Source organism: Sorex fumeus, unplaced genomic scaffold (genome assembly GCF_029834395.1).
Source record: "Sorex fumeus unplaced genomic scaffold, SorFum_2.1 ptg000063l, whole genome shotgun sequence".
Taxonomy (NCBI): Eukaryota; Metazoa; Chordata; class Mammalia; order Eulipotyphla; family Soricidae; genus Sorex; species Sorex fumeus.
This window is the reverse complement of record NW_026606120.1, coordinates 50,520,869-50,533,659: the sequence shown is the minus strand read 5'-3', so window position 1 is coordinate 50,533,659 and position 12,791 is coordinate 50,520,869. Positions and strand designations below refer to the sequence as shown.

Here is a 12,791-nt window from a genome sequence, read left to right as displayed (position 1 = left end):
ACCTGAGTGGCCCAGCACCAGTAACCTATTGCAGTAACTAACAGGATGCATTTCTGCCAAAAGCCTTTGGGTTCCGAGATTTGTTTCTGAGTCTCTGGGATCATGGCCATTAAGCAGTTTGATCAGAAACCAGAGAGGCCATGCCTCCAATAATATAGCTGAGCTGGAGGTGGTTTGTGGGTGTGTCTCCCACATACCTAACTTCTGGCCATTTACTTTCTTGGTAAACTTTGCTCCAAGTTTTTGGGGTCTGGCCAAAGGCACAGCAGCAATTTTGGGGTATCTGAAAGTCTGACGGTGCCATCAGGCTGCTGATGCACTTGCCTCACAGGTACAGATTGACCTGCTGGCGGCACCATACCCCCACAATTTCTTATCATTCTTATCAATAACTTCTTCCTATTCTCAACTGAAGAAACCCCTTATTAAGTAGTGTAGTATACAAAAAACACCTGGGCCTTAGAATGATTTTGATTAGAATCATGGTTCTTTTATTAGGTATGTGAACTTGGAACCACTTATTTAACCTTCTGAACATTATTTTAGTTTAAAAGATGAGGACATAAGGACATAACATTCCTCCCTGTCCCAACGAGACCACAAGTCGCCATCCACGAACGGCCTTTCTGGCTCCTGATCAAGCTGCTTAACGGACATGATCCCAGAGACTCAGGAGCAAATCTCGAAACCCAGCAGGTTTTGGCAGAAATTTCTCCAGATTAAGTGTTAAAATTTCGGAATTTCAAAACTGCGCGGCCACTACTGCAGCCATGTGACATCATATGTTATTCATAACCAGCAATAGAAAACAAATTGTCTACTGTTGCCTTTTCAGCAGATCTGAGTGTTGGGGTAAAATCATAATGGTGGGTCTGGTGTCAAGATACTGAATGTGATCAAAGTAGAGAGAGAGTAATGTGGAAATCACCTGCCTCACAGGTAGGGGGAGGGTGTGAGATGGGGGTATACTGGGGTTGTTGGGGGTGGATAATGGGCACTGGTGAAGGTACGGGTGTTTCATTGTACGACTGAGACTTAGACCCGAAAGCTTTGTAACTGCTCTCACTGTGATTCAATAAATAAAATTATATATATATATAAAAGCAAAACTAGAAAGCCTCTAAAATAAAAATCAAGACTTTTCTCTCAAAAAAAAAAAAAAACAACCACCAAAAAACCATTTTTATATACTTCAAGATCAGAATGTTTATAGAACACACAGCTCAATTTCAGGAACATAGGTATACTTATTCTTCTGCATTGTCTTTCAAATAAGATTTATAACTGTCATGTTTAGAATCATGCTATTATTTAGTCTATATCATTCATTTTGATCAATGTAAAAACTAACGGCCAGGTATGTTTAAATAACCTACCGTAGGACACAAAACTGAGATGACCTCAGACTATTTGGAAATAGTGGCTCCATAATTCATTCCTTGTAAACACCATCTTCATTTAACACCCAGATTCTACTAGTGATCAATTCTTTATCTACCTTTACATTTCTTCAGAGCTATAATCATGAACTAGCATTATTATGCATTTTATCTGCTTTGTTAGCAAACTTCCCAACTCCCACGCCTACCTCATAAGGCACCATAATAGTAGGGAATTTCATTGCCTTTATTCAGCACTTTATTCCTAGCACCTTAGGGATGGGGAGACAGTTCAGTGGTCAAGAGTACTAACCCTGCTATTACCACACATAGCTTGAGCCCCTCTGTGTGTAGCCACTTCCAGGCCCAGAAACATCAGGTGTGGTCCTGGAGACCAATGAAGACTGCAAGGCCTTGCTCTGCTGGAGGTCACCAGCTGCAATTAATCTCTGGAGGTCACCAGCTCTGCTGGGCCTGAGCATTGAACATTCCAGTGTGGTTGGCCAAATACTGACAGGAGTGGTCCCCTCAAATATTTGTTTAAAATATAAATAAAATATAAAATAATATGGGGCAGATGATTCTCAATAATTGCTAGATAAAAATAATGAATATCTATCTTTTCTTTAGTTTTTTCCAAAAAAACCTTATAAGCACTTGAAAACATTTCTTCAGTTTTCTTCTAATGAAAATATATCAAACATTTTAAGATAAGGGCTGGAGCGATAGCACAGCGGGTAGGGCGTTCGCCTTACAAGCGGCCAACATGGCCGACCCGAGTTCGATTCCTCCGCCCCTCTCGGAGAGCCCGGCAAGCTACCGAGAGTATTGGATATGCCAGACACAGTAACAACAAAGTCTCCAATGGAGACGTTACTGGGCCCGCTCGAGCAAATCGACGATCAACGGGAGGGCCTTTTAAGATAAGAAGTTCTACTATAAGTATCGCCTCTTCTTTATAACTTTTCCAACTTATTCTCTGAAGTCTTTCAAAGAAATTAAAATAATACTTAATGCCAATACCCAAAATAAATGTACTAATTTTCCATATAGTAATTACCTTATTAAGAAGTGGTTGCAATTTGGTTAGTGCAATTACCGTAGCTTCTATCAGAACTTGACTGTTGTAAGTATCAGGTCCTTTTAAGCAACTCTCAAGTGCCTTTTAGGAAAACAGGATTTTTTATTTTACTTTCACTGAAAGAAAATATTAATTCCTAGCTAAATTTAGAATTATCTCAGAAGCAAAATCTTATTTATTACTTGCTAGAATTATTTCCAATGTTAGGATCATCTTGGTAGTTAGCTCACAGCACATATAGGTTCTTATTTTTAATATTTCTGTATTATATCCTAATTAAAAAAACCAGGGGTTATTATAGTAATTGAAAAATACATAATTTAATAAGAGCATATATCTTACATATTGTTTTATCAGAAAACTGATACTACTAAACTTCAAAGAATTAAAATTTAATAACAATTTTACAATAATTTAATAATAATCAAAACTAATTTCTTAAGGTTTAATAAGCAAGCAAAACATTTTGTTATATTCAAATTTCCCTAAGAAAAATGCAAAATATACTTTACAACTTGGGAACCACACATATTTTTAAGAAGGGTGAAAAAGTACCTTGCTAAGAATACGAATAATCTGCTTTATCTGCCCATGAGACACTCGTTTGCTAATACAGCCAAAGACAACAAGAGCTCTTGGTTGCAGGGATGGATTATATTGGAATGCAAATCTGCAATTAAAAGATCCAAAGAGCTTATGAAAACCTTTATATTAAGATATACTAAATAATTAAAAATTGATTATGCAGCAATATCTTTTCAGTAGCAGATATACTTCTGCAACTTATATTAATTTGGGACATACCTTTGAGCTAGTTCTGTCCACTGGTCCAGCCACTTGCATGTTGGAATATCTCTCATACACGCCTAAAAAAAAGGATATGCTAAATATGTTTAAGCACATAAATGCTGTTAGAAACATCTAAATAATGTTTTTTGTAATCTTCCTAAATAAATGATATATACCAATAAATTCCTATTTAATGGTACAGGATAGGAGTGGTTCTATTTAAGCATTAAGTTCCAAGCAGCAGAATAAACTACTAATTCTTCTATTTGATACTAGTATATCATAAAAAAATTATCTTAATTTCTTATAATTTTTTCCTGTATACCTCCATGATCTCTAACAAAGCTTCTGTGACTGTTTCCAAGGATGTTAAAGCAAAAGTTTCCCTCTCATAGGAGCCAGGAGAGAATGACCTGTCTCGGTAACTGGAACGAAACGCAATGACAGCAGCTGACTTGACTTTGCTAATGCCAAACAACAAGTAAAATTTAGGTAATGAGAACTCTGTCAAACTGAGTCTTAAAACTTGCTTGGTTTCTTCTGCAAGAAAGAAAAAAGAAAAAGAAAGAAGGAACAAGGCTTAAATGTTATTTTTAAATTCCAAATGTCACATTTCATTTTGAATTTAGAAAATTTCAATATACAAATTACATAACCATATTTCCTAAACCAACCCTCTACACACATTTATTTTAAAACTCATTGATTTAGCTCTATTTATCTACAGATCTGTCCCAGTAATATAATACTGTCAACTGGTACTGTCTTCAGTGTAGCGAAAACTACAGGCATCTACTCGACAAACTGGAACAGAAAAAAAAATCTTTTCTGTAGCTTGGTATGGAATGAAAGCACATTCTGGTTTTATGTCATCACCATAGGCTTAAATAAGCAGCTTTGTAAAAGACCATAATAAGTAATAATAATAATAATAATAAAAATCTATGCCAAGTAGAAAAGAGCTAATTATCTTTTGGGAACTTACCACTAAAATGAAGCTGTGAACATGTACACAGAGAATGAATGATATTAATGACCAATCCATGGGTGGAAGCTCTCAGGGAAAGTGGTCCGGTGGCTACTAAGAAAGTTACAACGTGGAAGAGGTAGGGGAGATGAGCTGCCACATCAAGGGAATTGTTGAAGGACAGCATTAGCATGTAGCGTGCTAGAATAGCAATATCATCCCACATAAGATGTTGTTCTAAGGTAGGTGTTGGAGATAAGCATGTCTTGTCAATTATTTTGCACATCCTTCCAATAACCTGTAAAAAAAAATCAGAATTTTAAAATATACAGGGACTAAAAAAAAAGATATTAGAAAAGAAAATTCAGTTTAACTTAAGATATCTAGTTATGGAAAAAATAACTTCCTGTTATACTCATCATACCACAGTATAGAAGTCAAAGGGACAGTGATTACCTTGCTTGAAACCAATTTTACATTTCCAGAAGCCAAAGCTACAGCAGTATCTGCCATCACCTCAGCTTTTATTGATCCCAAGCCACCTGTTGCACTGGTTTTGATGAAACTATCTAGTACAACATCAAGAAGATCTGTAATCTGGCAGAAGACAGAAAAATGATTTGTTTAAGTCACTTTATCACGTGCACTTAAAAACACTTCAGGAGTAATCCAAATACATAAAAAATCTATTTTACCTGAGGCCTCCAAAAAACATTTTAGAAACCTGTCAATAAATAAAATTTATCATAAAATATTCAGAAAATGATGAAAATATTTACTTAATTTCTTCAGAGATAAAAAACAAACCAAAAAATCCTAGTATTTAGTGGTCCAGAGAGATAGTACAACTGGTAAGATACTAGCCTTGCACAAGGTCAGTCCCAGTTTCATCTATGGCATCACATATGGTCTCCCAAGCATTGTCAGGAGTGACCCCTGAGTACAGATCCAAGAGTGAGTCCTAAGTAAGCACTGCCAGGTTCGGACCCCAAACCCAGTCCCCTGACAAGTACCTCCAAATACAGCTGGTATTCAAAAACTTAGTATCTCCACATATGTATATACTGACATGCGTATACATGTGTGCATATACACATACATCTTTGGGGGAAGGGTTAGGGAAAAACCTAGCAGTGCTGGGAGCGAGTACCTTGGTGCTCAAGGGTCCCTGCTAGCAATATTTAGAAGACAGAGCTATGCCAGGGTGCACCCTGAGTGTTTCAGCTTTTTGATCTAAGTTCCTACGACATCAAGTACTAAGATGTTTTTAAGGCATGAAACTGGCACTAAGATAATTTAAAATTATTTGGAGATTTACAGCATTGTTAGAATACAAAATCTGTTTTCTTAAGTGATTATTCTGAAGAAATGATATTTACCACACACCTGAGTTCATTGCAGCACTGTCTACAAAAGATAGGAAAGCAAGCCAAGTATCCAACAATAGATGAGTGCATGAAGACATTGGAGTCTATATCCCTTTACCTCAACCTGTAGTTCATGGACTAGTTTTTGGTCTGAGGAAATTTTCTGGTGGTCTGGCACAAAATTTCCCCCCAATCATGTAGTAGCTAAGCAGCAGTTGTTGCACTAGCTAAAAAATCAAATTTTGTAAAACTGGATTGAATAAAATACTAGTCAGCTGTCTAGCAGCAAGCATGAAAAAGTTGAAGAGGAGCCAGAGAGATAGTAGAGTGGGTAAGGTACACTTGCCCTTGTCCAGCAGCTGACCTGGGTGCAATCCTGGCACCCCATATGGTCCCTTAGCACTTTCAAAGTGATCTCTGAGCAGAGCCAGGAATAAGTCCTGAGAATTGCTGAGTGTAACACCCCCCAACCAAAAAAAAAAAAAAGGTTGAAAAACACTGTTGTGTATATATACCATGTAATACTACTCAGCTATATTAGTTTAAAAAAAAAGAAAGGAAAAAGAAAGATGAGATGCTGGAGAGATAGTACAGGAGTTTTGACACTTGTCTTGAAAGAGGTCCATATGAGTTTGATCTTTGGTACAGCATACAGTCTCCTGAGTCCTTCCAGGCGTAATCCCTGAACACAGGGCCAGGAATATGCCCTTAAGCATGTCTGGGTATAGCCCAAAAACTGGGGGAAAAATGGTGAGCAAGTGGAAGGGCCAAGATGGTTGAGAAAGGAGCCTTTTGAGATCCAGCAGGAGCCCTGCACTGAGCAGCAGAATGAAATGCAAAATCCAGCTTGCAGGGCCACAAAGGAAGTGAGTAGAAACACTCAAAGGCCAAAGCAAATCATCCAATGATCAGATTGGCTCCAGAGTCCTGGAAATTCTCCAGGGGAAGAAGGAGCTGGGAGCAGATACAGAATATGCTCCCTGGGAGGGGGGAAAGGCAGAGCAGAAGTAGCTAAGGCACAGAACTCTGCTGGAGAAAAGAAAGCATTAGGCTGAAAATGTGTGCCCCCAATCTGACTGAATCTCTTCCCACATAAATCTGGTCTGGAGGATAGGCCAAAGTTAGCCTAGACAAGGGGCCCAGGGCCAACGTTCACAGATGGCAAACCTCTGTGGCCCCCCAAACAGGTCAGATAAACAACCTGCAGTCATTCCAAGTCATAGGCGAGCAAGGGAAAAACAGAATCTACCTTTCCACCCCCATTCTCCTTGCAAGAGACAGACTGCAGGTATTTGCTCAGAGTCAGAAAGGAGATTTTCTCCTACGACTAAGAAATACTGATACTATCATGTGCCTCTTCCCAAATCATAAGCCACACCCAGCAATACTCAGGACACTCTGGGGTCTGGGGATTAAACCTGGGCATTCAGGTATATGCTCCAACTCTTTGGGCTATTTCCTAGCCCTTAAAACACTCAATGAAAACAATAACTCACTATTGAAAGACACACAGAAATGGAAAGATATTCATGTTCAAGTGTTCAAAGATTAAAATGACCATCCAACCCAAAGCACTATACAGATACAATATAATTCCTATTAAAATTTTCATGGCATTCTTTAAGGATATGGGACAAATGTTCTTAAATACTCCATTTACATGGATCCACAAAACTCCCTTGCTACCAGATGTAAATTATCTTACAACGCTGTAGCAATCAAAACTGTAGAGTCTCAAACCAATCCCAGAGATAAACCTTCATATGTATAGACAATTAATTTCAACAAAGGAGCTAAGTGCTTGAAGTGGAGAAAGGAAAGCCTCTCTTCAATATTGGTATTGGGAAAGGTGGGCAAAATTCTCCACGACAGTGAAGCTAAAGGTATCCTCAAAGATGAAATACTACTGACCAAGCAAGTGGAAAAAGAGATAAACAAATGGGACTATCTTCACAGCGGGTAGGGTGTTTGCCTTGCACACAGCTGACCCGGGTTCGATCCCTGGCATCCCATATGGTCCCCCAAGCACTGCCAGGAGTAATTCCTGAGTGCAGAGTCAGGAGTGACCCCTGAGCATCACTGGGTGTGACCCAAAAGGCAAAACAACAACAACAACAAATGGGACTATCTTAAGAAGCTTCTGCACCTCAAAAGAAACAGTGACCAGGATACAAAGACAGTTTACAGAATGGGAAAGGCTATTCACCCAATACCCTTCTGATGGGCTGGAGCGATAGCACAGCAGGTAGGCTGTTCGCCTTGCATGCAGCCAACATGGCAACCCGAGTTCAATTCCTCTGCCCCTCTCGAAGAGCCCGGCAAGACACTGAGAGTATCTCGCCCGCACAGCAAAGCCTGGCAAGCTCCCCATGACGTATTCAATATGCCAAACACAGTAACAACAAAGTCTCATGATGGAGACGTTACTGGGCCCGCTCGAGCAAATAGATGAACAACGGGAGAACAGTGACAGTGACCCTTCTGATAAGAGGTTTAATATCAAGGATATACAAGGCACAGGTTAAACTCTACAAGTAGAAAACATCCAATTCCATCAGAAAATGGGGCTATGAAATGAACAGAGACTTTCTCAAAGAAATTTGAGTGGCCAAAAGGCACATGAAAAAATGTTCTTCATCACTAATCATCAGGAAGATGCAGATCAAAACAACAATGAGGCATCATTTCACACGACAGAGACTGGCACACATCCCCAAAAAACAAAACCAGTGTTGGTTTGGATGTGGGGAAAAAAGGGACTCTCCTTAACTGTTGGTGGGAATGTCAACTGGTCCAGCCTTTTTGGAAAACAATATGGACATTTCTCAAAAAACTAGAAATTGAGCTTCCGTTTGACCCAGCAATACCATGTCTGGGAATATAACTTGGGGGCCCAAAAATACACAGCAGAAACATCATCTGCATGCCAATGTTCATTGTAACACTCTTCACAATAACCAGAATCTGGAAACAATCCGAGTGCCTGAGAACAGATGAATGGATAAAGAAACTATGACACATCTACACAATGGAATACTATGCAGCTGTCGGGAAAAATGAAGTCATGAAATTTGCCTATAAATGGATGGACATGGAGAGTATTATGCTGAGTGAAATGAGTCAGAAGGAAAGGAACAGATATAGAATAATTGCATTCATTTGTGGTATATAAACATATATATGTATACATACACATATATGTGTGTGTATATATATATTTAGAGAGAGAGAGAGAGGAAGAGATATATTTATTCATGGCCAGGTAAAACGGGTTAGGAATACTGGTCAGTGGTTGGAACTAACCACAAGTGTGTATGGGGCTGAGGGTAGGTGAGAGAGAGAGGAGACTACTATGACAATAGCTGGGAATGATCACTCTGGACAAGATCTGAGGGTAAAAAGTAGGTAAGGTATATTCTGGATAACCTTTCAGTATCAATATTGCAAACCACAGTGCCTGAAAAGGAGAGAGAGAGAGAGAGAGAGAGAGAGAGAGAGAGAGAGAGAGAGAGAGAGAAGCACCTGTCATAGAGACAGGCAGGGGGAAGGGAGTGGGAGGGTGATGGGAGGGAACCTGGGGACACAGGTGCTGAGAAATGTATACTGGTAGAAGGTCGGGTATTGGAATACTGTATGACTGAAATTCAATCATGAACAGCTTTGTAAAAATAAATAAATAACAATGGTATTGGGAAAACTAGTTGATGACATGCCAAAAAAAAAAAAAAACCCAAGTTGTTTTCTCACACTATAAAAGTTAACTTAAAATGCATTAAAGGGAGACAGAGAGATAGTATAGGGGTTAAGGTTATTTCCTGGCCTGCAGCTGCTGACCCTGTTTGGCTCAGGCACTATGTAAGCTCCCCTAAGCCCAGAGCCAGGAATGATCCCTGAAGCACAGAGTTAGTAGGAGTCACTGAGCACTGTCTTCTGTGAACTAAAACCCACACGCCCAAAATACTACTCACAATAAAACAAACTGGATTAAAGACATCTGTATTAGACCAAAATCAAGGAATACAGAGAAGAAAACACAGGCAACACAAGTTATGGACTTTGTTTTTTTTTTTTTTTTTAAGTTATGGACTTTGAAGGCATCTTCAATGAATCGATGCCACTGGCAAACAGAAGCAAAGACAAATAAATGAGACTAGATAGAGTTCAGAATTTTCTATACTGCAAAAGAAATAATGGCTTAAAAGACATTCTACTAAAGAGGAAAATATCCACACATCACAGATCTAACAATGGGCTAATATCCAAGCTATATAAAGTACTTGCCAAACTGAACAACAACAAAACAATCTCATAAAAAAAGAGGATTGGGGGCTAGAGAGATAGTTCAGGGGTTAAGGCAGACCCGGTTTGATTCTTGATACCATATACAGGCCCTGAGCACAGAACACAGAGCCAGAGTAAGTCCTGAGCACTGCCAGGTAAATTTCAAAAACCAAACAAAAATCCCCCAAAAACCACCCTCTGAAAAAACTGGTGAGAGGAGCTGATTAGACATTTCCTTAAAGAAGACACACAGATGGCCAAAGAACATTAAGACAAAATGTTCATCATCACTTAGTCAGAAAAATGCAAATCACAATGACAATGAGCTATCATCACCTCATAATGTTAAGAATAGCTCACTTACAAAATCTGGAACCAAACAGTGCCTGTGGGCATGTGGTAAAACAGGAATTCCTCACTCGTGGGGGTGTGGGGGTGCTGTGGGCTGATCTAGCCTCTTTGGAAAATAATACAAAAACTTCTCATAAATTAAAAATAGAACTACCACACAATCCCCTGATCTATTCCATGGCATCTATCACAGGAACAAAAATTGCAAACACTGTGGTTTGCAATTGTTTTGGGGGGGCATGTCAAAAGATAACTGGAAAAGGTATTTGCATGTCTATGTTCACTGCACACAATTTGTAACAGCCAAAATCTGCAAACAACTACATTTAGTCCAACAACAGAGGAGTGGAAAAAGAAACTGGTGTGTCTGTAGATGTATAGTGGAATACTACTCAATTATACGAAAAGAGGAAATTTTATCGTTTGCTGCAACTTGGATGAAATCAAAGGGTATCTGACTAAGCGAGTTAGGAGGAGGACCAATAACTGATGATCTCACTCATTTGTGGAGCATAAAGGAACAAAGGAGGGCACAGACAATGGCAAATGAAAAAAAGCCCTGAAATTCTGCCTAAACAACTGAATCTGCCAAGTAGGGGATGGGTTAGTGTGGGATAAGAGATGCAAGGACAGGGGCAGAAGGATACTGATGCTTTGGTGGTGGCTGTGATAAAATAATGCTGTATGCCTAAAACATCAATACTACTACTCCTGTAAAGCATGATACCTCTATTAACAAAAAAAGAGGAACTCTTGCAGTCTTCTGCTACAACATGGATCAAGCTGAGCAAATTACATCAGAAGGAGAAAGAATAATACCAGATGATCATATTCATATATGGAACATAAAGAAACAAAGCACGGGGTCAAAATCAAATTTGCTTCTGATTTATAAAACAAACCCTTACCACAGAACTACAGTTACCAGGTTGTGTGTGTGTCTGAGAGTGTGGAAATGTGGGGAATGGACTAAAGAGTGAAAGGGGCCCAGTGAACTGTGGAAGGATACTATGGTGGTGGACATGATGCATTAATTACTGTACCCTAAAAATACAGACTTGGAAACCAAAGTGACCTCAATAGAATATACAAAGTACAGAAATATTCCTATAATATACCTGTGATATTCTACTTATTACGAAATTAATCTAAATGAAATTACTTTAGAGATGAATTTAATATAATTATGCTATAGAGAGCACTAAAATAACTAATTTTTCTGTGATTCTGAAACATTCATTAGACATTTACAGTACTGAACCAGATGAAGGATTTTATCTTTTTGGTTTTGGGGCCAGAGTGCTCAGAGAGCACTCCTGGCAGGGCTCAGGAGACCATATAAGGTGCCAGGGATCGAACCTCAGTCAGCTGCGTGCAAGGCAAGTCTGTTACTGGCTATCCTACCTCACCAGGCCCAGGAAGCAGATAAAGGATAGGCATCTGCACGCTTTCTGAAGGAGGACACTGTCTTTTTGAGTTACATCCATACAAAGTGGACAGCAGATAAAATATCTGCACAAAGAAGCTACTAGATAAATATTTTAACATACTCAATACCTGCCCAAGGCTCCCCCATATTTTTGCTTGAATAGAGGGGTACATCTGTTTCTCATTGATGGTCATTGTTATCAGTTTATCAAGAATGGCAGTAACTCTTTGTCGTTTGGCATCATCATTGTGCTTACAAAAACGAACTAGATTTGACAGCCATGGAGTCATGTATTCCAAACAAAGATGTTTCAATTCAATACCTAGGGAAAAAACATACTATTAATACAAACAATCAATGAATTACATCACAGATCTAACAAATGGGCATTAATATCAAAGCTATATAAAGCACTGGACAAACTCAACAACAACAAAATTCCATCAAAAAATGGGGAGGGAGGGTCAGAGAAATAGTACAGAGTTTAGGTGCTTGAATAATGTAATAAATAAAATAGTAATTATTTTAAAGTCTCTAACAAATTATAAGAAAAGATAAAAGCTAAAGACAATTAGCTGAAGATTCAGGCCTGCAGAAATGAGATGATATATATTATTGAAGACAGAGGTAAAGAAAACGAGCCTTAAAAAACTTCTTTTAATTGAGTCAGTGTGATTTACAAAATTATTCGTAATTATGTTTCAGGTATACAATGTTTCATTATCAATAGGTCAACTTCCCTCCACCAATCTCTCCAGGTTCTTTCTTCTTTTCTTCCCTCCCTCCCTCCCTCCCTCCCTCCCTCCCTCCCTCCCTCCCTCCCTCCCTCCCTCTCTCCCTCCTTCCTTTTCCTTTTCTTTCTTTTCCTCTCTTTTTTTTTGGTTTTTTGGAGCTGTGCACGTAGGAATTACTCCTGTTAGTGCACAGGGACCATATGGAATGCCAGGGATTGAACTGTGGTCAGCCAAGAGCAAGGCAAACACCCTACCCACTGTATTCTCACTCCTGACCCTCCTAATATTTCTTTACCAATCTGTTTCCCTTAAATTTGATTGTTGACTATGTTTCCCCCCCCACCCAGGGTGAAGACAGTAGGGGGAGGCCCAATAGTCATTCTGGTTGTCCACTAGTGATATTTGGTCAACCT

General features: G+C 39.0%; 1 protein-coding gene across 9 annotated transcripts in view; it reads right to left on the bottom strand.

Moving 5' to 3' along the window:
• NF1 (neurofibromin 1) overlaps nt 1–12,791 on the bottom strand; it is a 300,188-nt gene that overhangs the window by 39,683 nt on the left and 247,714 nt on the right. For all 9 annotated transcript variants that reach the window (XM_056127967.1, XM_056127959.1, XM_056127961.1 and 6 more), the window contains 7 exons: nt 11,773–11,966; nt 4,673–4,813; nt 4,235–4,514; nt 3,575–3,789; nt 3,265–3,326; nt 3,016–3,130; nt 2,440–2,541 (listed from right to left, as the gene is read on the bottom strand). In XM_056127967.1, the coding sequence (XP_055983942.1) occupies nt 2,440–2,541; nt 3,016–3,130; nt 3,265–3,326; nt 3,575–3,789; nt 4,235–4,514; nt 4,673–4,813; nt 11,773–11,966 (1,109 nt within the window). The remainder of the gene's footprint in view (nt 1–2,439; nt 2,542–3,015; nt 3,131–3,264; nt 3,327–3,574; nt 3,790–4,234; nt 4,515–4,672; nt 4,814–11,772; nt 11,967–12,791) is intronic.